General features: G+C 34.9%; 1 protein-coding gene and 2 long non-coding RNA genes across 10 annotated transcripts in view; 2 read left to right on the top strand and 1 right to left on the bottom strand.

Moving 5' to 3' along the window:
- Nucleotides 1-5,552: 5,552 nt before the first annotated feature.
- LOC137239584 (uncharacterized) lies at nucleotides 5,553-8,316 on the top strand. Of its 2 annotated transcripts, XR_010949426.1 has the most exons (4): nucleotides 5,553-5,600; nucleotides 5,667-5,804; nucleotides 5,865-6,021; nucleotides 6,081-8,316. It is a non-coding gene; the product is annotated as an uncharacterized lncRNA (long non-coding RNA). The 2 variants fall into 2 exon arrangements; XR_010949425.1 differs by having other exon boundaries at nucleotides 5,581-5,804.
- A 253-nt stretch (nucleotides 8,317-8,569) lies between these two features.
- On the bottom strand, nucleotides 8,570-11,651 carry LOC137242066 (uncharacterized). Of its 3 annotated transcripts, none has more exons than XR_010950071.1 (4): nucleotides 11,593-11,651; nucleotides 11,457-11,505; nucleotides 9,556-11,397; nucleotides 8,570-9,491 (listed from the first exon to the last, which is right to left on the bottom strand). It is a non-coding gene; the product is annotated as an uncharacterized lncRNA (long non-coding RNA). The 3 variants fall into 3 exon arrangements; XR_010950070.1 differs by having other exon boundaries at nucleotides 9,556-10,496; nucleotides 11,224-11,397; nucleotides 11,457-11,636; XR_010950069.1 differs by having other exon boundaries at nucleotides 11,457-11,636.
- A 1,012-nt stretch (nucleotides 11,652-12,663) lies between these two features.
- The window catches only part of Not3 (CCR4-associated factor Not3), a 107,512-nt gene continuing 92,363 nt past the window's right edge, over nucleotides 12,664-27,812 (top strand). For 2 of the 5 annotated variants that reach the window (XM_067765036.1, XM_067765035.1), the window contains exon 1: nucleotides 12,664-13,753. In XM_067765036.1, the coding sequence (XP_067621137.1) occupies nucleotides 13,729-13,753 (25 nt within the window). In that variant the 5' untranslated portion in view covers nucleotides 12,664-13,728. The remainder of the gene's footprint in view (nucleotides 13,754-27,812) is intronic. The other 3 variants (XM_067765034.1, XM_067765033.1, XM_067765032.1) reach the window with 3 other exon arrangements.

Raw genomic sequence — 27,812 nt, 5'->3', positions numbered from 1 at the left:
CGAATCCAGCGAGTGCCTGTCAGAATGCTTGACAGATAAGTCAACACACTTGTACTTGTACACTATGGCACATACAAAAAATGATAAGTTTTATGTTTCCATTCCATACCATTCGCACCAACACCAATACACAGATTTTGACAATTTGAACAGACATATTTTGTTGCTTTACAGATGAGCCAACCTGTATATAGTTGAACCATGGTTGGGATATAACTTTCTGATTGCACCGTTGAGTATATTAGATCCACTCATCTATTGGATTTTACGTCAAATTACTAAGCAAACATTTTTTCAGAAACATTCACTCAATGTGTTTAAGGTTCATGCACATTATACGACGCAACATGTACCGGCACGACACGTTCCGACAAAATTTGTCACTGCACACTAAGCGACAGTGACGCGACACGTTTCGACAAAAATAATTTTTTCTTAGTGTAAACACGCGTTTCACTAAAGCAAGGTGCACACGAGACTACGCGTCATAGACGCTGCAGGTGAAATTTGTACGCTTTGATGCCGAACACATGTATTTGAATGGAGAGCTGCATACGAGGCGTCAGCTGCATGAAAGCGACAAAGCATGAAATTTTCGTGCTGCTAAGCGTACAGCAATGTTGGTCGCTGAGCGTACGTACGCTTGAGAAAAGGGAAGAACAAGATGTTTGTTTACATTTTTTTGTATGCAAATTTGTGTAATTAGTTAAAAAATGTTACTTTAGTTAATAAAAGTGCGTGAAAGGTATATTACCAAAGCGAAAAAGTGTATTAAACACCACAACAGCTTGGTTAGACATTGTTGAAGCGTTTAAAAAGCTAAAAAGTGTTGGAAACTAGAAATCACCCTTTTCTCTAGTCCGCGGTGGTTTAAAATTGTGTTTCATAATTTACAAAGGCACGGGGATGCAAACAACGTTTAATAACTATTTTCCTTTGGTTTCGGGGACGGATATAGCTGAAGAAAAATAATTTTTTATTTTTTTCAATAATTGGTTGCTTTTTGTAGCGACGCTCGAAAGTAGCTTCGTGTGTAGATCTAGAGGCGTAGAGAAATTGTAGCTATATGAAATATCTTGTACGCGTCTATGACGTGTAGCCTCGTGTGCACCTTGCCTAAATTTGTAAAATGACATTTTAATTAAATAATAAGGTATTTTATACCATTTCATAAGTCCAGGGGCCCTATGTTGGCCATCAGCGACATGTTTGTAAATAAATATCTGAAAATGTTTTGACATGTCGTAGAAGTGCCGCGAGGTAATGCACACCTAGCGACAGTGGAACGACACGACACGACGCGGCATTTTTGCCTAGTTGGTCAACTTGATCGTGTCTTGTCGTAGGACTGTCGCTAGATGTGCATGGTTTCATAAGAATATATGCAAAGAATAATTTGTCGGAACGTGTTGCTACATGTCGCGTCGTATAATGGGCATGAACCTTAAATTTCAATACGCATTATACTCAGATGCAACTGGAATATGTGTCTATGTTTCACCTCTACACTAATCGTGTTTTTTACACGGGTATACGTTTATGTTTCCGCGTAAAAAGAAACGCTTATCTTCACTTAGATAATGCTTAGGAGACCCATCTAGCGGCAGCTAGCTACAGAACATGTTGTAGCGAAAAGCGCAGACAAACCTCTCGTGGGCATAGTGTATAACATATAGCTGAATCGGTTGCGATGAATAGTGGACACGCATAGAATACATAGAATTAGTGCAGAGGTGAAACATAGACACATATTTCAGCTGCATCTGAGTATAATGCGTATTGAAATTTAGAAGTACTAATTTTATATGCAGCAATTTCAGAAGAGTAGATAAAGTTCAACGCTTAGCAAACCATATAAAGTTTAAGCGTAAACGTACATAGATGTAAAAAAAACACAGCTACTAATTCTAGGGCCGTTCTATTGGTTTATCGAGCTCTGGCTCTGGCTCAAATCTCATTGGAACGATCTGGATCAACTTTATGAGAACTAGCAGCACTAATATAAAAGATCTGTTTTGTTGAAAATAAGAAGAAACGTACACAAAATTTTAAGATACTGATAGAATTATTAACATTTAAATAGTTTCGCACGTAAGCAAACTATTTATTTTCCTTACATCATCTTCAAGTTGTGTACTCTTTCAGTGTTTTGGCTTTTAAATATGGCGAATTCTTTTATGTATACACAAATGTACACATATTTAGTCCAGTGCTACAATGGCTCAACTATATGGTTGATTAATCTCACCAGCTGATTTTATTTTTTTCATTTCACTGTAGTAGGGATTGTCAGAAGGAGATGGCAAACTTAAAATTAAACCAACGAATTTACAACATTTTCTTACTACATACAAATGCTGCTAAGTTATATGTTTTCATTCCATTCCATTCGTCTAACAGCAACACTCTGATTTTGGCAATGTGAACAAATGTATGTTGTTGCTGTAGAGATGAACCAACCATATAGTTGAGCCATGAGTGCTACCAACTCAAAAGTGGTTAGCTGTCAAAAAATCTACTACAGAAAACGAAACGAACAGAACTGCTATACGGATCAGAAATTGAACCAGATAAATATCAGGATCACAACGTTGTTGTTGCATTTGCATGTTAAATTTCTATCCGTATCTCGCTCAAGTCTCAATGGAACGTAACTTCTATGTATCATCTCTACACATGGCGTGTGTCCACTATTCATCGCAACCGATCAGCTATATGATATACACTATGGCCAAAGAGGATAAATAAATAAGAGCCACCAGTCTGCTACGAGTAGCAAGTAACTCGCTGGCAATCAAAAAAATGTATGTCTAATGTTTTCTGTGAGGGTCATTATACTCAGTTGAGCAGAGCTCACAGAGTATATTAACTTTGATTGGATAACGGTTGGTTGTACAGGTATAAAGGAATCGAGATAGATATAGACTTCCATATATCAAAATCATCAGTATCGAAAAAAAATTCGATTGAGCCATGTCCGACCGTCCGTCCGTCTGTCCGTTAACACGATAACTTGAGTAAATTTTGAGGTATCTTGATGAAATTCGGTAGGTAGGTTCCTGGGCACTCATCTCAGATCGCTATTTAAAATGAACGAAATCGGATAATAACCACGCCCACTTTTTCGATATCGAAAATTTCGAAAAATCGAAAAAGTGCGATAATTCATTACCAAATACGGATTAAGCGATGAAACTTGGTAGGTGAGTTGAACTTATGACGCAGAACTGAAAACTAAGAAAATTTTGGACAACGGGCGTGGCACCGCCCACTTTTGAAAGAATGTAATTTTGAAGTTTTGCAAGCTGTAATTTGGCAGTCGTTGAAGATATCATTATGAAATTCGGCAGGAACGTTACTTGTATTACTATACGTCTGCTTAATAAAAATTAGCAAAATCGGAGAACGACCACGCCCACTTTTGAAAAAAAAAGTTTTTTAAATTCAAATTTTAAAATAAAAGTGAATATCTTTACAGTATATAAGTAAATTATGCCAACATTCAACTCCAGTTATGTTATGGTGCAACAAAATACAAAAATAAAAGAAATTTTCAAAATGGGCGTGGCTCCGCCCTTTTTCATTTAATTTGTCTAGGATACTTTTAATGCCATAAGTCGAACAAAAATTTACCAATCCTTGTGAAATTTGGTTAGAGCATAGCTTCTATGGCGGTAACTCTTTTCTGCGAAAATGGGCGAAATCGGCTGAAGCCACGCCCAGTTTTTATACACAGTCGACCGTCTGTCCTCCCGCTCGGCCGTTAACACGATAACTTGAGCAAAAATCGATATATCTTTACTAAACTCAGTTCACGTACTTATCTGAACTCACTTTGTATTGGTGTAAAAAATGGCCGGAATCCGACTAAGACCACGCCCACTTTTTCAATATCGAAAATTACGATAAATGAAAAAAATTCCATAATTATATACCAAATACGAAAAAAAGGATGAAACATGGTAATTGTATTGGTCTATTGACGCAAATATAACTTTAGAAAAAAGCTTGGTAAAATGGGTGTGACACCTACCATATTAAGTAGAAGAAAATGAAAAAGTTTTGCAGGGCGAAATCAAAAGCCCTTGGAATCTTGGAAGGAATACTGTTCGTGGTATTACATATATAAATAAATTAGCGGTACCCGACAGATGATGTTCTGGATCACCCTGGTCCCCATTTTGTTCGATATCTCGAAAACGCCTTCACATATACAACTATGGGCCACTCCCTTTTAAAACCCTCATTAGTGCCTTTAGTTTGATACCCATATCGTACAAACACATTCTAGTGTCACCCCTGGTCCACGTTTATGGCAATATCTCGAAAAGGCGTACACATATAGAACTAAGGCCCACTCCCTTTTAAAATACTCATTAACACCTTTCATTTGATACCCATATCGTACAAACAAATTCTAGAGTAACCCCTGGTCCACCTTTATGGCGATATCTCGAAAAGGCGTCCACCTATAGAACTAAGGCCCACGCCCTTTTAAAATACTCATTAACACCTTTCATTTGATACCCATATCGTACAAACAAATTCTAGAGTCAGGCCTGGTCCACCTTTATGGCGATATCCCTAAATGGCGTCCATCTATAGAACTATGGCCCACTTCCTCTTAAAATACTCTTTAATACCTTCCATTTAATACACATGTCATACAAACACATTCCAGGGTTACCCTAGGTTCTTTTTACAATATGGTGATTTTCCCTTACTTTGTCTCCACAGCTCTCAACTGAGTATGTAATGTTCGGTTACACCCGAACTTAGCCTTCCTTACTTTTTTTTAATTGTCTCGCATTTATCCATGCCGTGTAGGCAACTTATGCTAATGTGATTTTTGGAAACGGAATTAATTAATTAATTAAATACAGTCGGAAAAATTAACACAAATACCCCACGAAAATGTATAGAAGACATTTATGCACATCTCGCCAAAAAACCAAACGAGGACCATAACGAAAACATTACGCAAAGTAACGAGTGACGTCTCTTATTATATTTATCCTCTTTGCTATGGCCACCAGAAGTTTGTGTCTGCGCTTTTCGGTACAACATCTCTGCAAAAACGCTCGCCTTAATCCACGTCATTTGACTAGTCATTTTACAGTCATAGGTTATATTCATAGTCACATTTGCATGGGCGTTGGTAAGTTTTGTGACCAAATTTTTTGTAGGGATGTTATGTAGCTAGTTGGTGCTAGATGGGTCTCCTAAGCATTATCTAAATAAGGATAAGCGTTTTTTTTACGCAGAAACGTAAACGTATATAAAGCGGAGTCATTGGTGCCGTTTGTCGTATCGCTGTAGTCGTATCCCTAACGTAACCCTGTACGATTCATTGTGATCGATTAATGGTGCCTTAACTTAAAGGCCCGATTAATGGTGACTTATAACCATAAAACCATAACCAGATAAAACAGCTGATCGGACCTACCTTATGGAAATCAATGTATTCGATTAATGGTGCCATACCATAACGATAACGCCATAATACCATAGCCAACCAATTGAATTTTGGTTTTCTGCCATATCTACAAACAGCTGATTGTTCATTCGCCTATTTTTTTGTTTGCCGATTTTTTGTTTGTGTAATTAAAAATTCTATTGTTTCGTTTATTTGAAAGACAAATTAATTTCGTTTATTGTTTATGCAGATTATAATGGATGACTGCAAATTAATTGAATTTGTACGCGATTTCCCATGCCTTTATGACAAGGCAAACCGGGATTTTAAGGACGCAAATAAAAAAGTGCCGCTTGGAAGGATATAGCAGAGAATTTAGGTGTGGATTGTAAGTAAAAATGAATAATCTTATAATATGTGCGTACATAGGTATGATTATTCCCAATAGTGGCAGTAGCAGTAAGGCGATGGGGAAATTTACGAGAGCGTTTTAGTAAAGAGATCAGGAGCAGTAAAAACACTTCAGGAAGTGGCGCGTCTGATGGAAGGCAGTGGGTTTTCTTAGAGAGTCTTCAGTTCTTAAGAGCCCACATTATACCCCGACCGTAAGTATAATGGAATTACTTAACATGTTTGATTATGAAAAAATTTTCTATTACAACAGAATGCGGCATAGCTCTCAAAATATAACCAGAAGTGTTGAAGGTGGCAAAAATACACCCACTTTTAGGGATGAATGTGCGTGTAGAGCTCGCCGCGAGAATTACAGTGCCGATATAAGTCCGTCATATCAAGTTTGAAGAAGAAAAATCAGGCGGCGGTGACAACGGTGCACTGAGATAGTCATGCAAGCTCAGATTGAGGAGAACAACGAAGCAGATATTGTGGAATACTTGTATGACAACCAGTAGGGTGATTTTGTAATTTTAAAACTAAAAGGCTGGCACTACAAATGGGTAATTGTTTACTTTAGCTCACAATCACTAAAACACGTCCAAAATGTCGGGAGGGATGTCAAAAGGCGGGCCTTGACCGCGGGATCAATACGAAGGCGAAAAAAACATTTTGCTTCTATCAAAAGGTGTTCAGAAACAAACAAACAACCCCCCGGTTGAGCCAAAATCGAGAGCCTGATCCAACGCCGGGTAAGCGATCTAAATTATTTCTGCGTAATTGTGGTCTACAACAAAATCATCAAAAATACAACCACATGAAAATTTGAAACCAGTTTTTGAAAATATCTATTGCCTGAAATAAACTTTTTAATTTTCGCCTTGGATTATTTATACCGAGGTCAAAACCCGTCACCCGACACCTCTGCCAACATTTCTGGATGTGTTTTATCAGTTTGGAGCTAAAGTAAACAATTACCAAAAAAAGCAGGCATACAAATATATGTAAGTAAGAAGTTTTTGTGTATCCACTTTTTATACATATTTGTATGTCTGCCTCTTTACGCTTTTTAACGCCAGCCTTTCAATAGTAAAACCTGTCTTCTTAGTTTATAAAGAAATTGACTGATTTTTCTATTTAATTTCCTTTTAAATTGTAATGAAATCTGAATACATCCCGTGATATATTTAATATGTCAATATGAATGCGACTGCAAATATGCCACGGGATGTTTAGTTGAGATTCCTAATGAAAGTACAAACTGTATGTATAAATGGATGTACAGTTTTGTTCAAAAAAGCAGTAGTAAAAATGATTGCAACATTTTATTGGTTATTTGTTTCTATAATTTAATTTTATTAATTTTAGAAAAAACTTGAATGTATTGTATAACGAAAACTAGATAAACCATTTTCAAAGACGTTTTCAAACAAATTAGAAAATTCCAGAAGTTTTTGTAAATCTTCATAAAAATTTCAAACTTTTTACTTAGATATTTTAGAACATTTTTTAGTATGGAGTTTTGTAGGTTGATGAATTTTAGTCTAACAAAGTGCAATTTTGAAGTCTGCCAAAATTCCCATTGACTTTTGACACACTTCAAAATTGCACTTTGTTGGACTAAAATTTATTAACCTACTAAACTCCATACTCAAAATTTTTTTTAAATTCCAAGTAAAAATTTTTAATTTTTTATGAAGATTTTCAAAAACTTATTGAATTTTCTAATTTGTTTGAAAACTTTTTTGAAATTGGTTTACATAGTTTTCGTTATACAATACATTCAAATTTTTTCTAAAATTAATAAAATTAAATAAAAGAAACAAACAACTGATAAAATGTTGCAATAATTTTTGTATGTAGATATATTTGAAATTCCTAAGAAAGTACAAAATGTAGATTGAAAATCGAATTGTGATACATTAATTTCTTTATTTATTAATATATTATATGTTGTGTTGCATGTAACATGAAAGTTGACCTATCCTAATATAATAATACGTTAATTCGAGTATAAAAAAATATGGTGACTATTGAATTGTGATAATGTAACAAAGAAACACACATAAGAACTTAAATTTTTATAATAGTAGATATGTAAACACCTGCGCATATTAATAGTGAAAATAGTTTTATTCGTAACATATATTGATGTACAGTTGCGAGCACTAAAACAGCAGTGAAAATCACTGATGTATTTATCAGTTATTTTCTCCTTTTATTTATTTTCGTTAATGGTAGAAATAGCTTCAATGAATTGTATAACCAAACAAATGTAAATTTATTTCGCAAACATTTTCGGGAAAACGCGAAAATTCGAAAGGTGTTAAAAAATCTTCATGCAAATTTTAAACTTTTATTTACAGTTTTGAGAATTTTCTTTAGTATGAAGTTTTGTAGTCCAATCAATTTTAGTATAACAAAGTGCATGTTTGAAGTCTCTCAAAAATCGCATTGATTTTTCCCAATTTTTTTTTTAAGAGTGTTTTAGATTTGGTTCCAAACAAAGAGTAAATATTTATATGGAAGGAAATCTAAAACACTCTTTGAAAAAAATTGGCAAAAAATTAATGCGATTTTTGAGAGACCTCAAACATGCCCTTTGTTATACTAAAATTTATTGGATTACAAAAGTTCATACTAAAAAAAATTCTGAAAACTTTAATGAAAGTTTGAAATTTGCAGGAAGATTTTTTAACACCTTTCGAATTTTCGCATTTTTCCGAAAATGTTTTCGAAATTAGTTTACATGTTATACAATTCATTGAAGTTATTTCTAAAATTAACGAAAATAAATAAAAGGAAAAAATAGCGTTTATAATTCAGACTGCTATTGTCGTATTCACAGCTGTATGTGTTATTATTGATATTCATTTAAAATATAGCATAATCTATAACAAAAATCTAATACGTATATAAAAGTTTCAAAGTTCACACATTGCCAGAATTGATTTTTAGGTAATCTTTGAGTATGCAGCTTTGTTGCCCATTGGTTAGTAATAGCTCAAACGTAAATTTTTGTTCATGCATTAGGGGATGAAAATTTAACACTTTCTAACTTGCACATTATTATAACAAAATTGAATAAGAAACAAAGTTGCATACAAGAGATTTTTTAAAAGTTCTGCTCAAAAAGTTTCAAAGTTCGTGACGTGTTTTTAAAGTTATTTATATGAACTAAATTTGCGTATTTATGAAAGTGCAGAAAATATGTATTTAAAAATTTTTTTCGTTTTCCTTCAAAATTTTGAATTCAATTTTTCGTTTTCCGGCAAAATATTTAAATTGAATTTTGCACTTTCCATTTTATACTAAATATTAGTATGTGTAAACACTAAAGTGCATAACTATAATAAGAATGCAAAATACAAACTTTGTGGTATTATATTATGCTCTATTTAATATACACGAAGCAGAATTGCAATTTTTACCAATTTTTTATTTAGTGAAATTATTTGAACTAACTTTATATATAAAAAACCATAATATATGTTTTAAAAATATATGAAGTATTGTTTCAATATCGTTCTTTACTGTATGTATACAGAAAAAAATGAAATAAATTATATTATTCTATGTTAAAATAATTTGAGAAGCTTGTGATTTTGTAGCAGCATTGTGTTTGTGCAGCAGCAATTGTTGTTGCTTTGTTTTGTTGTGTATCGCCTTCCGCCGAAATGATCTATAAGGAGGTAGTCAAAATGTGAAATAACTTCTAGACAAGTGTATATAAGTTGCGTTCTTACCTCCTGAAATATATTACTCGATGTGATTTTGAAATGCTACTGCACCATCGGTCATAAAGTAGTTGGTAAGGTATTCCCAATACTCGTATGTACTATTTCGGCCCCTTCTTCGAAATGAGTGTACTGTCCGCAGCGGACCTCAACAAGTTCTTAGTTCGTTCCTCCATTCTGCACCCGCCCCTTCTCCGCAAGTGTAGTTTTCTGGGCAATACCACCGACTAGTATCGTGGAACATAATGAAATTATGCAGCACTAAACATGCGAAACGATTTTTTCTGCATTTTCAGGATAAAACTCCATTTTGGCTTTCAATACTCTCCATCGTGCAGTCAAAATCCCAAATGCGTTTTCTATAACGCGGCGGGCCCGCGACAGTCTGTGATTAAAAACTCGCTGTTACCTTGTCGTATTCTTTCCCGGATATGGTTTCATTAGATTGTTTTTTAAGCGAAATGCACAATCTCCAACGAAGAAATGCGGAAAGGGTTGTGGCGATAATGGAAGAGGAGTATCTGGTGGAAGTGGTAATCGATTTTCCAACAGATCTTCTCCAAACCTTAATGCATGAAAAATGCCTCCATCTCCTTGACTTCCATAAGCTCCTACGCTTACAGCGGTAAACTGGTATTTAGCATCGCATGCTGCCAACAAGACAATGCTGAAAAACTTTTTATAATTGAAAAACAATGATCCTGACTTCGGAGGGCATTTTATAGCAACGTGATTTCCATCAATAGCACCTACACGATTTGGCATATTCCACTTTTGGAAAAGTCAGTTGTTATATCTTTTTATTGCTGCTCTGTGGGTTCACTTAAATATATTGGGGAAAGCGTTTTCCACATAGCCTCGCAAGTCTCCAACACAATTATCCTCACAGTGCTCTTTCCAATTTTGTGGCTCCAAGCTATTTTTTGAAAGGAATACCATGTGCCAAGTACCTAAAAATCATACTAATTAATACAATATACGATGCTAATATCTGAAAATTTTTTACTGAAGTGTAATGGATAAACGTTCTTCCACACCAAGAAAATTAGGTAATAGTATAGTTGAGGGGTCGACTGCGAGAGAGGTGTCAAACGACGCGTCTTGACATCAGTATTAATAATCCGAAGGCGGAAAATAAAAATATTAACTCGTTCAAAAGATATTAACGAAAAACCGAAAAAAGCCCCGCGGGTACCTCCGAAACCGGCGGTGGGATCCATATTATTTTGCGCAGAACACCTTTCTGCGTTGGCGGTCTTCGGCCACGCTTATAAAAAATAACCCTGGGCTACGCCATGCCAAGTCCGGGTGTGTGGTATAACCGTGGCTACCGCCACGGTGATGCACAAATTTTTCTTGTGGGTACAAACACAACAACAAACACATGGAAATCGCCATCTTCAACTGCAAATATCTCCGGACAGAGATACAAAATTTCCGCCTTCGGATTATTGTTCTCGAGATTAATACGCGTCTTTTGACACCTCACCCGAAATTTTTGGTAGCGTATTAGCAGTCGACCCCTCAACTAGACTTTTACCAAAAATCATTGCTCTCAATGCCGAGATCAAGCAATTGGTCGACCAACAGACCAAAAGGTAAGAGCACCTCAGGATATGCAACCGCTTTGCTGGTTTTGGTATATATGGTCAACCGTCAATCCCTAACAGACCCTACCAAATATAACGACAGAGTATTAATGCACTTCCCACGGCAGCCGGTTCTAAGCACCAAAAGGTTTTGTGTGGCAGTTTCCGTGTTTTATTTGAAGATAATTACTGTTAAGTTCACGTCCTTGCACTCAAATATATATAAATCTTCGCCTATATGTAGTGCTATATTTAATTAAATCTGTAAGAATACCAAAATCCTTATTAATTTGTTAAACTTTTAATATGTGAACAGCTCACATTGAGATACGTGTAGATATGGGGCTTTATTCACCACCTAATTGTTTCACTATGTAGATATGCACCCAATTTGTTGCAATATTAATAAAACTACTATTAAAAATGTTTCTTTTACTTTATTTTGATTAAAAATTACCAAATTTTGCAATCACTTTGCACAATCACTTTTTATAAACAAAACATTCGCAGCTCGTGACAGCAATGATCAGCTGTTTACGGTTATGGCACCATTAATCGATCACAATAGAGATGGTTATGGATATGGGTATGGTTACGACTATGGCGTTAGGGTTAAGGAAGTTTAATTTGGCTTTAAAAATCGTGAAAATTTCATAAAAATGAAGAAAACAAAAAATTACAAATATATTCCACAAAAAATAAATCTCTTTGTCATAACGTATCCAAAACAATGAATAAAATCTACAAAAAGTTATTGAATTCACCAACTCAAAGATTTTTAGGTTATGGATATGGCGAGAAACCAAAAACCAATTGGTTGGCTATGGTATGATTATGGCGTTAGCTTTATTGTAGGACACCATTAATCGATTACATTAAGTTCCATAAGGTAGGTTCGATCAGCTGTTTTATCTGGTTATGGTTTTATGGTTATACATAAGTCACCATTAAAGGGCGAATTAATGGTGACTTATAACTATATAAAGCCATAACCAGGTGAAACAGCTGATCGAACCTACCTTATGGAAATCAATGTAATGGATTAATGGTGCCATACCATAACGCTAACTCGATTACATTGATTTCCATAAGGTAGTTGTGATCAGCTGTTTTATCTGGTTATGGCTTTATGATTATAAGTCACCATTAATTCGTCCTTAACTGGCCCTATAAGTTTCAATATTTTAGACTTTTTGTTAATTTATTCTCACCTTTTGTTTTCTTTAAATTTTTTATAATTTTGTATTAATTTATATAATATGTATAAATTATAGACATGTTCGATAAAAACCCTTATCTTTATTTTAACCCACACTCGCTTACACCGTCTAATTTTCAAATCAATTAGAAATTAACTTTACATCGATCAATAAGTGTCGCTGAATGTCGTGTTCAATGTATTTCGCGCTGCGCAGAGCTCAGAGTTAGAGTCAGTGTTGGGTAAGGAAAACGACAAACAAAAAATTCCAGTTTCTACAAAATGCAGCCTTGCGCTCCTAAGAAGACAAAATCGCCATCTTGGAATTAAGACAAAAAGCACTGGAAGAAGAAGAAAAATCGAAACAATTGACATCGCCAGCGAGCAGAAAAATCGCGTCAAAAAAATTAATTATTCCTTAAATTTACCTAAAATTCTGGCATAAAAAGCATTTCCACATAAACGAAAAACTAATTGGCAAACGCATTATCTATTAATTGTGTAAAAAATAGCATAAAACTGGAGCAACAGAAAAAGCAAAAAACAATTGAAGAAGCAGCACTTAAAAGCAGAAACGAAAAAATTGCGAAGGCGACGAGTAGGAAAAAGTTTCGTTTTCCCTTTGGCGTTGCTCTTGATGGTGCGTTTTCCGTAAGCGGTGAAGAAATTCTAATTTGCAAGTGTTTTAATAATAAACCATTGCAAAATATATTAAGTTAGCCCAACAACAACGACGTGTTTGTAATTGCTTTAATTTTTGGATAAAGGTGTAAACCCGATTATAATAACGGCACTAGGCTTGCAAAGTGCTGATTTGAGAACACGATTAAATGAAAAAGGGGGAGAGCGACGGTATTCACTCGTTTCATCTCTTTGCTGCCAATCAATCTGTCAGAGCCTCCATCCCTTCTAAAGCCTCGTACACAAGCACCACCACGGTAATACAATCGTTCATATATTAATATATATACAAAGTTGTTATTCTGCACGAGGAGACAACTTGCGCGATTTCTGCGCCTACTGGATATCTTACTTTCGTCGTAAGCTCGTTTTGGTGTAATTACCAATACGACCTTACTTCATTGCAATCATCATCATAATTTTAAGCAGTGGTCAATTTCATTCCAAGGTAGTCAACAAATGTAACATCATCAGTGGCTAACAAGCAAACACAAAACGAGATTAGATATTTAGAAGAAAACCAAAAAAAAAAAACCATTGATCAACAACATCAACGTAGCAACGTCTTGAAATCGACGCATACAAGGACATTACCATAGACTTCACACCCATTACTATTATACTGTGAAGTTTATCCATAACTTAGCAAACATTTCGGTTCTTTTGGACTATGTCTGAGCATTTGTGTCGGCGAGTACAAAAACACACATAGCCATGGCTGCGACGAGAAAGTTGCAAGGTGAGCAAATAATATTCTTTATCATTATTTTATTTTTATATATCTAGGTTAATATTCAACTATCAAACTTTACAAATTATATAACTATGATCACTGATTTGTGACCTTAGGAGACCACAGTTTTATTTGAGATACATTTGTTCATATGTAACACGATTAGTTAAAATAACATGGTGTTCATAAATTAAATTTGTGAAAGAAAACAGTATCAAGAAGTTAAGAAAGTATACAATATCTTAAGAAACTTACGAATGTCTGCTATTTATACTCCTGTCAATGTTAGAAGAAAACTTGTAATTCAAATAATTATGCCGATGTTGTTGTTGTAGCAGTGCTTCGCCTCATCCAATAGGTGCGACCGATCACTAATTGTTATCAGTATCCTCTAACGGGAGTCCAAGGAAACTTGTTGTTTCAACTGGGTCGGACCATAATGAGAGGGGTGTTAGAGGCGTTGGTTCCACATTACAATTAAAGAGATGGTTGGTGTCATGTGGGGACACATTGCAAGCGGGGCATACAGTTTGTATGTCGGGGCTGATTCTGGATAGGTAAGAGTTTAACCTGTTACAATATCCAGAACATGTTACAGAAATGCCGATCATTTGCTACTCTGAGCTAGTGTACAGTAAACTGAGCTCCCAGTCTGCTCATATAATTGATGTAGCATTTAATCATGTTACACGTTATGTAATCGAGTAAGCGTATGGCCTAGCTATATTTGATCATATATCCAGCTGGACGGCGCGTCTACTGGGCTATGAAATCTCCGAATATCTGAAAGCTAGAACCTGCATTTTCTTTTGTCAACTTATCATGTATAAGGAGCCTAGTTACCTACCTATATGATAAGCTAATTTTTCCCAGGTCTGCTCGAATCAACGACCTAATAGTACCAACTTATAACTATCAAACAACTGGATGGTTATTCTTTGTCAATGCTATTTCGCCTATGGAACTCTATTCCAGTATCCAATCGTAGTAGTCTTAAAAAAAGCAACTTTAAAAATGTTCTTTATGCTCATTTCAGTTGAAACCATTATACTTCTTGAGTTTTCGCCATCAATATGTATGAGTGTAAACAATGTTTTGTTATCGAATTTAATTATTTGTTTATTTTAGATACTTTCTTAATTTACTTCTCTATGTTTAATATGATAATTTAACCTACATAACCCTCTGTTATTACTTTTGTTTTTTATCATTGCGATTTATCTTTTTGTTGTACTATAAAAGATCCTAGATCTTATGGTACTAATACTCTTTTTGCAATAAATGAAATGAAAACATTTAACAGTTCTGTATTGGTATCTGATGAACCTTTGTAGTTTACTACATTGAAAGGGACATGGAAAGGTCAAACATAATGCCATCCTTTGCAGTCAAGCTGAATATTGCGCCAGTATAAAACAAACATGCCATTGCAGTGTGGTTGCAGATACCTAAGTCTGATTTGAGAATAAAAATCAAAACCCCTGCCCTCATATAAGGTGAAATTTCACATAATCATATTTTCTACTTTAAAAGCATTTTCCAGTGCCAATATAAATAAAAATTGTTTAGATTTCTTAACTTTAGCTTAGAGGGTTTTGATTAATATTTAAAAAATTTTATTTTCAAAGTCAAACACAACATAGGTATCTATATTTGTAAAAAACTGAATCGACATACATACTTATAAATAAAAAGTGATATTTTAACTGGTATAAAGTTAGTCGGAGTCAATATCGTCGACATGCTCTGGTTCAGATAATAAGCCAGTAACTTCACTCGGTAATACTCGCCGCTTTGACCTAGGGTTTTCCGCAAACTGTTTATGAACGGGTCTGACGATATCAGCAATCCGTGCAGCAAATCCAAGTTACTACAAATTCTTGACTTTTTTGTGGCGAAAAGTTCACGATAGTTCCGTGCATCTTTGTTTCTGGACTCTGGGCTTCTTCCGAAAGTTGACCAATACGAATAATAGCAGACACAATTATACTCTTTCCATGAAAACGAATTTTATGTACGCTCACTGGCATATTTTACCAAGCATTGTCTCTGTCACATAGTGGTCAAAAGCTTCAAAATTACTTGAAACTCACATCCTATGCATGAAAGTATTGTATGAAACCTTTTCAAAAGATTGATGTTTATGCCGGTTATGCCTGATGTTATTTCAGGATTCCAAAGAATATTCTCGCAGTGTTGCCTTCATTTGTGTTGCCGGTTTTTTGTTTTGGCATATCAATCAAAAGACTAACTTCATTCCTGAATCTATTTGGATATGTTCTTTCTTCTTTTTCATCTTTTCCTTATTTTCTTCGTCCCGCACACACCAGGTCTTCATTTCCATTTTATTATTTTTTTTTTTCATTTCCATTCGATAAGCGATGTGTAGCATACATTCCATGCATCGTATCCAAGAATGTAAAGGGGGAAATTCTTAAGCATGCTTTTGTCAAAATTTCGCTCTGACAGGACTCGCATACTGTTCATATCCTTTGGAGAAGCCCCACATCTGTAGCACTTTTGCGATGATGTATATGCCGACAGAGCGTTGCAAACTTTGCCATCAATCATGCACAACACAAACGTTGATTTCACCAGTAAGTTTAGGTTATCTGTTTGAATTGTTGTAGGACGAAGACTGAAAATTTGGTCTTTGACAGATTGCACCTCCTTTGAAACGACATCTCGTGTTTTTTTGTAAAAAAAAATTTTATCGGGAAGATTTTATCTCGTGGAAGATGGAGCAGCATTACTCCAAACTATAACCTTTCGTTTGTCAACCATTGTATACATTTGAAGGAGAACTAGTGAAATTAAAAACATACTAGTGTCCGATTTGTTTTCTTCCGAAAATTGTTGTTTGTAACAGCTGAGCTGGGCTCCATCACATCCCCATTTTATAATTGCATTTAGTTCTTTAACCTCAGTAATAGAAAGCAATACCTCTTCTTGTGTAAGACACAATCTTCGTAAGCTGTGATCAATTAGGGATTGCAATTCAATTTCAGCATAGGTTTCCGTTACGGTTATTTTTTTAGGATAGCATAAATTCTTTGATTCTTTTCAACAGTTATATGAAGGATATATTTTTCTGTTAACTTCTGAAGTGTGCTGCCGGATCAGGGAGTATTCATATGTTGAAAGATTTGAGTCAGCTATCATCGACATTGCTTGATCTGGTGACAAACTTTTCTTATTTTTATATACATATGTATATTCCTGAAGCACTCAATTGCTTAGAAGTATCACTCAGGTAGGCGTGCATACATAACATAAGTTGATGGGATAAGTGCACAACTCGTTAACTATGGGAAAACTCATATGACAAACAATGAAGGCTATTCAGTGCACAAGTTTCCTTTTTTTGGGTTTTTACCATTTCAGGTATAACTGTCTTTTTTTGGGATCTAGTATTCTAGACTTGAATTGAGGACATTCCATTGTTAGGTCACTGCGCTTCATACGTGAGCGAGGGCATAGAGACCTTAGGTTGGCGATTACAAAGAAAAGCGCAAAATTTCGCAATGGTTTTTTCTTTTATCTGAAACTACATGAAATTCCGTTTAATGTGTATGTATTCGTTCAATGGAATTGGTCGGAATCAAGCAAGTTTTATTCTATTGAAAACTAAAAATTTTCTCAGCTTACCAAACTCTTAGTGGCTGTCCAAAACAAAAAAAAATTTTAAAAATGCCTACGTGGCTGAAACTTAGAAATGCTGTTATAAATTACCTAAGTATGTTAAATAAAATAGTTTGAAGTCAAAATAGTTATCGAAAAATCCACCACGTGGCCACAAATTTGGTCAAAACATTTGGACTGTGAAATGATTTTTACACTTGTTTCAATTATCCAAGTTTCATAATGCTTATCATGGTGATCGTGGGTTTTTTACTTTGCTTCGTATACATTTTCTTAACAGTTGGTTATTAATCTGTTGCATGTCAAAACATTTTTGAGATTGGAGAACATTGTTTTTTGGACTTTTGGCATCCTAAAAGTGAAAAAAGTTACACTATGCGTCGCATTCCAAGAGGAAATGTTCCGCAGTCTCCGCTGAACGATAACAGAATTGGCAGCGGTCATTAGATTTTATACCCCATTTATTCGTATGGCTGTTGAGTCTGCAATGTCCTGTAAGATTAGCTGTTAGAATTCTGAGGTTTTTTTGGAAAGGCCCATGACTGCCCTATAGCGGTTTGTACTATATCCTTCTAATAGTAACTTAGATTGTCAGAAACCTGGTGCATCGCGTCATCGCACTTCTTTCTTTTCTCACTCTTCTAACAATAGAAGGTTAAGCTCATCACACTGACTTATGGCACATATATCCGGTTGAAATATACTCGGATGAACTCTCAGCCATTTTCGAGCCATCTGTGTACCATACGATCTTGTGTAGAAGTTGGATTCTCTCTTATCTGTCTGCATTCTAGGTAATCTTATCTCCCAATGCAACTTTATATCTTTTTTGAAAGACTACCTGCCTGAGGATATCAACTGTCGGGAGTTGCGAGATTGGGGTTGTTGTTGTAGCGATATAGACACACCCCAAAGGTTTTGAGGAGTGTTATCGATATTGATGGTCCTTTGCCGGATATATGTAGATCCGGTACGTTTCGGTAACAATCACCATTAAGGTGGAAGCTTGACCATCTCGGGAACGTTTTATTATTAACAGTGAACTTTCTAGCCCATCCCGGCCCCTTCCCCTTTAGTTTCATGAGAAACTTGGGGTCGCCAAAGCCTCGGCCGGTTTTCAAAATGAATCATTACCCCACTCAGCATTTAGATGATTAAATTTTAAATTTCCCTACATATAAATACAATTTGATTACTCTTCCTGACTAAATAATGAGTTATCATACAATTGAACAAAAGAAATAATCAAATATGAATACTTTTGATGATCAAAAACTGAAAAGCATTTTTCGATCACTTTTTGGAATCATTTTTGAAGTCCTTTTATGCGTAAATTTTAATAATTCATAAAAACCAACAAAAAATAATCAAATATGCTTACCTTTGATGATCAAAAACTGAATATAGTTTTTTAATCACATTTTGGAACCATATTTGAATCAAATGTGTTTACTTTAGGTGATCAAAAATTTATAATCATTTTTCAATCAGCTTTCTGAATGTTTTCTGACTATATTTGTTGACTGAATAATGAGTTTTATACTTGTTAAATTTTTACTTTTAATTGAAAATTTTATTTTTTTCACATACACACATTTTTTCAGTCATGAAGGTCAGAAAAAATATGTATATAAAATTTTTATTATTAAGACATTCTACAAGACAATGTAATGCAAATGCTGCTCGTGCCCGAAGATTTCCGCAACAATTTCTCCACCTTCGGCTTCCCAGAAAATACATAATAGTTGGACAATACAAAAGTTGTGAGCTATTTGACCAGGTAAGTGAAACTCTCTTGACATATGTACCTGGATATGTCTTCAACATCCCGTGCCGTATCGTATTTTAAGATATTGACGATTATACCTGATGTTGGATGTTGTAGTCGCAGGTGTATATAGGTCAAGTTTGTTTGCGAGTGACCTGTGGTTCAAATAGCTCACTTCTGCATGCTTTCTTCCCCTGATGAAATAAGATTATTATGTAGTATCTATTTAAAATGAGATATTAAGAATAAATGCATCATAATCGCATTCAAAAATGATTCAAAAATCTCAACCAAAACGATTGAAATATGTTCACGAATATGATCAGCAAATGACTCTGAAAAGTAGTCAAATATTACTCTAAAACAATTAAAGCCCAATTTTACAATGATATCAAATATGAATAAAAAGCGTTTCGAAATCTGGATCATAAATGATTATTCAAGAATAATCACATTTATGGTACATTTTTCTCCCGACGGTACGTTAATTTTCGAACAAAAAATGCTTTTAAATTTGAACGTTTTTAATCGTCTTGGGGTATGATATTTGAATATTTTTTGATCAAAATTTTCAAAAAATGCTGGCTGGGACATTGAACAAATTGTACCATAAAGCAAATTTAACGAATCTGATTTGTAGGAAGAGGGCCGTCATGACATAACTTGTAGTGAGCTTGCCTACCATACCGTAGGAACTAAATATCTGTTCGATAATCTCAGAGTATATTTCCGGCATGAAGAAAATCTTGTTTGCCCAAGCAGACGCTAAGACCACGAACTGGTGAAGAAGCTGGGCCTAAAACCGAAGTTAAATCGAGGGAAAATTGTTATTATTATTTAGAAAGCCTGAAATTTGTTTGCTCTGCTTAATGTGATTTTTGTTTTCAATGTCATTTTTTTTAGCCATAATTTATTCTCAGTTTCTGTTATTGTAGCGAATTTCGTTGTTGCTTCTTGTTGTTTTTATACTCAGCTGAGCAGAGCTCACAGAGTATATTAATTTTGTTCGCGTAACGGTACCCCATAACGGCATAAAATAATCGAGATAGATATAGACTTCTATATATCTGTCCATAAACATGATAGCTTGAGTAAATTTTGAGGTATCTTAATGAAATTTGGTACGTAAGTTCCTGGGCACTCATCTCAGATCGCCATTTAAAATGAACGAAATCGGACTATAACCACGCCCACTTTTTCGATATCAAAAATTTCGAAAAACCGAAAAAGTGCGATAATTCATTACCAAAGACGGATAAATCGATGAAACTTGGTAGGTGGGTTGACCTTATGACGCAGAATAGAAAATTAGTAAAATTTTAGACAATGGGCGTGGCACCGCCCACTTTTAAAAGAATGTAATTTAAAAGTTTGGCAAGCTGTAATTTGGCAGCTGAGTATGTAATGTTCGGTTACACCCGAACTTGGCCTTCCTTACTTGTTTTTTTTAATATAAATTTAAGATGTTTATATTTTTCATGCTAATTTCTTATTGCTTTATCAGTTAAGTGCTGGATGAAATGCCGCGAATAAAAACAGACAAAAGAAATACTTATGTACAGCTTTGAACACGAAAATAAAAGCGAAAATTCTTTACGAATATTTTGTTCTTTCAAATATCATTAAGATACAATCCGGACCATCTCGGGAACCATAACCCGCTGGACTCTATTCATTTGCTTATTTTCGTTAAGTTTAAAAAAGAAACTTTATTAGGCCCACATCCAAAGCTATTTAGCTCAGTTTACTTTTGAGTTGGTAAATTTATTTTTTTTTATTTCAACCACCAATGAAGCTCACTCTGAGTTAAAAAGATGACTTGCCGTTCTGTAAGTGGGCCTTAAAGTGTAAAACAAACTTTCGAAAATTTGAGAAGTGTTTGAAACATTTGCTTGAAGTTTTCAGAAATATTTGAGTGGGTATGTTGCTTTGTAATCTAATCAATTTGAGGCCTACAAAGTGCAAGTTTGTAATTTTTTTCCAAAGATTGTTGAAAATTCTCTTCCATTTAAATAATAGAATTCTTTTCCATTTCTTTAAATATTTTTAAAAACAATGACATGGGCAACAAAAATGCATACTCAGTTTCACGGCGAATTCAGTACCAGGTGTTGTTATCCCAACAGCTGATTGGTTTTTCTTGATTATTTTCCATACAGCGCCCTTTACTTTAATATGTCAGTTAATCGAAACCAGTGAAAACTTTCTTTTGACTTTACATTCTTCTGCACGGCAAAATGGTTGAATTCATTTTTGCCACCACCAGGTATGGATTCGCCTTGCTTAGTTTCATAAAACTGTTAAAAATTTTTAAATTTTTTTGTTTTTTTGGTTTTTTTTTTGTTTTTATCGGCCTATTGATAAATGATTCAAGGTTCGATTCGAGCTCAAGGCTAGAACAATAATTTTTTTCTAATGATAATTATTGTTATTTTTTAATTTTTCTAAATTTGAAAAATTGTATTTTGTTTTTGGAATAATAAGTAGAAAATTTTTCAGACAACCTGCCATAGCTGCGCAGATATATCAATTTCGAAGGGTGCTAAGCCTTCATCATCAGTACGCTTTAGGCATGCTGCGCTACCCAACCCAAACAAAATACAAAAATTTCATTAGCACACCACTGTTCCTTCTATGTTACATGCAAAAAGGTAACATCTGTCCCCAAATTTATTTCGCCAAATTTGGCGTAAATTGTAAAAAATAGATTTTGTCAACATATTGTAACGAGTTTAGGGAAATTCCGCTTATTTGAAACCTTCTACTAACGTTCGAATCGCTGAACTGTCGAATAAATAACTCCAATATTCCGTATTGCAAACTGGACTTTATTTAGACTAATTTGAGAGTAGTACTTCACAATTATACTTCACAACTAATAGTGTATTTAAATCAAGCTGATTCTGATTACTCAGCGTGCGCTGCTTTTATACTCTCCGTTGCTTCATTCGCATATTTCTCCTAAGGTCTAGATGTTTCAGCTTCTAGAACTTTTGTATCTCCTGCTTGGTTACCACCTATATACATGTATATTTGTAGTTTATGTTTTTCTTATAACATATGCTGGTGTATATGTGAGTAACTTCGGCTGATGACTACATCTGTGTGTGAGTTATCCTTCGTTGCCTTATTTGTATGTGTGTAAATGATGATTGATTTGATGTACACAAGATGGCAGCTTGCTGTATTGTTGTTGTGCCTTTATTTACTAATAACATAGTGATGCTAAAATTCGCCACAATATGTATTGCAAAGATTATATATAAAACTAGCAGACCCGACAGACGTTATTCTGGTCTAACTTTGGTCTATCTGCATAATTTTTAAGAAGTTTTTACCTCTTACTCTCCCTTCCCCTTTTCCTTATATTCTTATTCACTCCTATCTGCCTTTCTCATACTCTGCGCCCCTTTCTCACTCTCCGTCTTTTCCTCATCTGTTCATAGCTCTCTTATCCTCGTCTAATTCTATCTCTTTCGCAGTCCCCTTCCCTCTTTTCTCGTCTCTATAGTTGTTTTTATTCTTCTCCACCCCTTTTTTCCATTCATGGGCCCAGCTCCAGTCCCAGCCCCAGAAATGAGCAACACTTATACCACCACGACACCAATAGAGAATTGCCGATAATAGCAACACGGCGTTTATGCGTTTGAACTCGGACATTTCATTTCGGACGTAAGTACATATTGTAACGAATTTTGGGTAATTATGCTTATTTTGCACCTTCTGCTGTCGTTCGAATCGCTGAACTGTCGAATAAATTCAATATAGCAATATTACCTTTATTAAGACTACTTTGGGAGTAGTACAATTACAATACTCGCGTACTTCGCTAAAGCGTGTTAAAATCAAACTGATCGATTATCGCTTATACCGCGCTGGTTTTATACTCTCAGTTAGCCTCGTCTTGTTGGACGGCCATAACCGTTTAGACGGTTAAGCGCCAATTAAGTAAGTAAGTAAGTAAGTAAGTAAGTAAGTTAGCCTCGTCCACCTATTTCTCCTAAGGTCTAGACTTTTTACGAAAGTGCCTTCTGGAACAGTCGTTTCTCATGCTTGGTTATTTAGCTATATATGTATGTACATGTATATCTGTAGTTTATGTTTTTATACTCAGCTGAGCAGAGCTCACAGAGTATATTAATTTTGTTCGCATAACGGTACCCTGTAACGGCATAAACTAATCGAGATAGATATAGACTTCTATATCTATATCAAACTCATCTGGGCGAAAAAAGAAATTCATTTAGCCATGTCCGTCCGTTCGTCCGTCCGCCGGAAACACGATAACTTGAGTAAATTTTGAGATATCTTGATGAAATTTGGTATGTAAGTTCCTGGGCACTCATCTCAGATCGCTATTTAAAATTAACGTAATCTGACTATAACCACGCCCACTTTTTCGATATCGAAAATTTCGAAAAACCGAAAAAGTGCGATAATTCATTACCAAAGACGGATAACTCGATGAACCTTGATAGGTAGGTTGACTTTATGACGCAGAATAGAAAATTAGGAAAATTTTGGACAATGGGTGTGACAACGCCCACTTTTAAAAGAAGGTCATTTAAAAGTTTTGCAAGCTGTAATTTGGCAGTCGTTGAAGATATCATGATGAAATTTGGCAGGAACGTTACTCCTATTACTATATGTGTGCTAAATAAAAATTAGCAAAATCGGATCACGAACACGCCCACTTTAAAAAAAATGTTAAGTCAAATTTTAACAAAAAATTTGAATATCTTTACAGTATATAAGTAAATTATGTCAACATTCAACTCCAGTAATGATATGGTACAACAAAATACAAAAATAAAAGAAAATTTCAAAATGGGTGTGGCTCCGCCCTTTTTCATTTAATTTGTCTAGAATACTTTTAATGCCATAAGTCGAACAAAAATTTACACATCCTTGCATAGCTTCTATGACGATAACTGTTTTCTGTGAAAATGAACGAAATCGGTTGAAGCCAACCAAATACGAAAAAAGGGATGACACATGGTGATTGGATTGGTTTTTTGACGCAAAATATAACTGTAGAAAAAACTTTGTAAAATGGGTGTGACAGCTACCATATTAAGTAGAAGAAAATGAAAAAGTTCTGCAGGGCGAAATCAAAAGCCCTTGGAATCACGGCAGGAATACTGTTCGTGGTATTACATATTGTAACGAATTTAGCGAAATTCCGCTTATTTGCAACCTTCTGCTTACGTTCGTTTCGCTAAACTGTTGAATAAAACACTCCAATATTCTGTATTACAAAATTGGTCTTTATTAGACTACTTTGAAAGTACTTAGCAATTAAACTTCACTTCGCAACTGATAGCGTGCTTAAATCAAAGTGATTCAGATTACTCAGCTTTCGCTGCTTTTATACTCTGTGCCCAAATGTCTATACGTTTCTTCTGCTAGAATTTTCTACTTGGTTACCAGCTATACGCTACCAGCTATAAACTACAGATCCACGTTTATAGCCTCTCGCATAGCCATATGCGCGTATATATGTGAGTACTACTTCCACCGATGACTACATCTGTATGTGAGTTATCTCTTTGTTGCCTTGTATGTATGTGGGTAAATGATGATTAATGTGTGTATGTAGCTTGTTGTGCCTTTATTTAATAACCTTAGAGATGGTAATATTCGTCACAATATATAAATAAATTAGCGATACCCGACAGATGATGTTCTGGGTCACCCTGGTCCAAATTTTAGTCGATATCTCGAAAACGCCTTCACATATACAACTGAGGGCCACTCCCTTTTAAAACCCTCATTAATACCTTTAATTTGATACCCATATCGTGCAAACACATTCTTGAGTCACCCCCGGTCCACCTTTATGGCGATATTTCGAAAAAGCGTCCACCTATAGAACTATGGCCCACTCCCTTTTAAAATACTCTTTAATACCTTCCATTTGATACCAATGTCATACAAACACATTCCAGGGATACCATAGAATTCATTTTCCTAAATGGTGATTTTCCCTTATTTTGTCGCCAAAGCTCTCTGCGGAGTATGTAATGTTCGGTTACACCCGAACTTAGCCTTCCTTACTTGTTTTCTTCTAGATATATGCCTGTGGATGTGTGAGTAACAACTTCTGCTTATATACATAAGAAAATGTTTAAAATACTACAACAACACAATTTTTAAAACACAAAAATCTCAAAATGTTATTTTCAAAGAAGATTCCTTTTTGCACGCGACTCCTCAATTGTTTTACATAGTTTCCAAAATTGGTTTACAATTCATTAAAGTTTTTTTTTTTTTTAACGAAAATGATGAAAAGCAGAAAATAACTAATAAAATGTTTGAATATTTTTGCTGCTCTTTTTTTTCTCGCAGGTGTAAGTTTACTTGTGTCTCATTGAAAAAACTCCGCTCTCATTGCAGAATGTATTTAAAAAGATTCAACTGATTCGACTTTGAAAAAAATTGCTGCAAAGATCCATCTAGCGTATAATGAATCAAAATTTTAGGCCCAACTGTTGTGTGAATTCTCGCAAATATTTCTTCAAAACAACAAATTCAAGGGATTAAATCAGGGATTGCATTCAATGGTTGACCATAAAAATTGGGTTTATCATCGATAACAACCTGATATCCAAGAAGAAATAAATATAGTTTAAAAAAACTAAAAAACACGCCGCAGCACAGAGGTTCGTGTCTCCGCTATTAAGAACAACTCGTTTTGTAGCGAGTTATTTAACCACTGCCTTCTTCAATAATTGCCGCTAGATGGATCTCTTTGCGCGCCTAGCCTAGAGAGTTACAAACATACAAGGGAAGCTAATATAAATGTGTTAAAAAGGGGGTTCCTCAATGAAATGTGTTTATTTTTTAATTTTTTCGGTCTTTCTCAGTGATTAATTATTATTTTCAAATTTTTTATCACTATCACCGAAATCGTTTACGAGTTATTAATTATTTTAACCTTTTTTTAAAACTGTTATTTTGCGACCGATATATAGGTTTCGGGAATGGTATATCTCACATCTGCTCTGTTAGAATTAGTAATAGTTGTAGTAACTAGTCTGCAGATAATTGTTATTCTTCGAAATTTGGGGTGGTGCAGGAACAATTTCCAGGATCAATTTAAGATGATTTCTGGACCATTCGATAACAATTTGGGATCATTACGAAACTTTTTGTAATAATGCTGAGTATTCAGGGACTAGGTACTATGCATGATCAATTTGAAAATGTATTGGAAAACATTTTGGGATTATTTGCACGACTATTTCGGGACTATTTCGATATCGTTATGAAATCAACGGGACTATGTGTGCGACTATTTCTTGATCATTTTGGTACTACTTTGGAATTACTAGCAGGGTTCGGAAAAATTCATATATGAAATACGATGAATTATCGCACTGTTATTGTTATCGAATTGTTATCGGCATATTATTGGTTTGTTATCACAATGTTATCGATTTCTTACCACACCGAATATCCAGGGTTGAAGTCCAGGGCAACATCAAAAATTTAGAAACAAGTTTTTTTTTTCAATTAGAATAAAGTTTTTCTAAACGGGGTCGCTTAGATTTGGCAAATACTCCGAGTGTATTTCTGCCATTAAAATATTTTCAGTGAAAACCCATCTGCCTTGCATAAGTCCCGTTCCGCCAATTTGTAGGAAAAAATTATCGATTTGTTATCGAAGAAATATCGAGAAGTTAACGATTACAAGTCGATATGTTTTCGATAATAATTCAATATTTTTTCGATATCACATCCATAACATAAAACATAAAAAACTAAAAATGTTTATATATTCGATAAAAAATCGATAACTTTTCGGCAACAAACCGGAAACTCGTCTAAAACACGCCCATAAACCATGGGTAACAATCAGAGAACTCGCCGATAACGGTTATTATTCTTTCCTCTCCTTTTCTTTCCTTGCCTAATTTTCTTTTCTTTTCTGGGATGTTACTGGTGTACAGCAATTCTGCAAGCTAAAATATATGTACGCGTTAACATAACGTGATTTATATTTTTTACCTTATCGTATTATATTTATCGTATATTAATTTTGCTTGCAAAGCGGTCGTTCTCTGTGACAAAACGAAACCAGCAGTATTTAAATAGTGGTAATTAAATAACTTTCGGGAACTGTTACTTGTGATCTCTGGATTAAATGCAATGCAATGATTTAAATTCAATCATGAGTAGACTCAGCTTTTCTACCATAAGTATGGGTACTAAAGTATCATGTTCGACGCGGGTTTGTGACAATAACCGAAAATAGGCTCGGTTTTTCAGTACAAGTTCAACTCAGTTTGTCAATTAAACTACACTTAACCTTAATCTGCAGATTTTCAGTCTACTTTAACTGAAGTTTAAGCTGAGCTTAAGTGGCCGATCTGACATGGTTAAACTCTAGTTACTTAACTTACTTAAATGGCGCTTAACCGTCTAAACGGTTATGGCCGTCCAACAAGGCGTGCCAGTCGCTCCTTCGCTCCGCCAACCGGCGCCAATTGGTCACACCAAGGGAGTTTAAATCGTTTTCCACCTGGTCCTTCCAACGGAGTGGGGACCGCCCTCTACCTCTGCTTCCATAGTTCTCTCGAACACTCCCAAAGCCGCTTCATCTGCTGTTGTCATGGTCCATGCTTCTGCCCCATATAGCAGGACGGGTACGAT

This window comes from Eurosta solidaginis, chromosome 2 (genome assembly GCF_040869045.1).
Source record: "Eurosta solidaginis isolate ZX-2024a chromosome 2, ASM4086904v1, whole genome shotgun sequence".
Taxonomy (NCBI): domain Eukaryota; kingdom Metazoa; phylum Arthropoda; class Insecta; order Diptera; family Tephritidae; genus Eurosta; species Eurosta solidaginis.
This window is presented reverse-complemented; position numbering and strand designations above follow the sequence as displayed.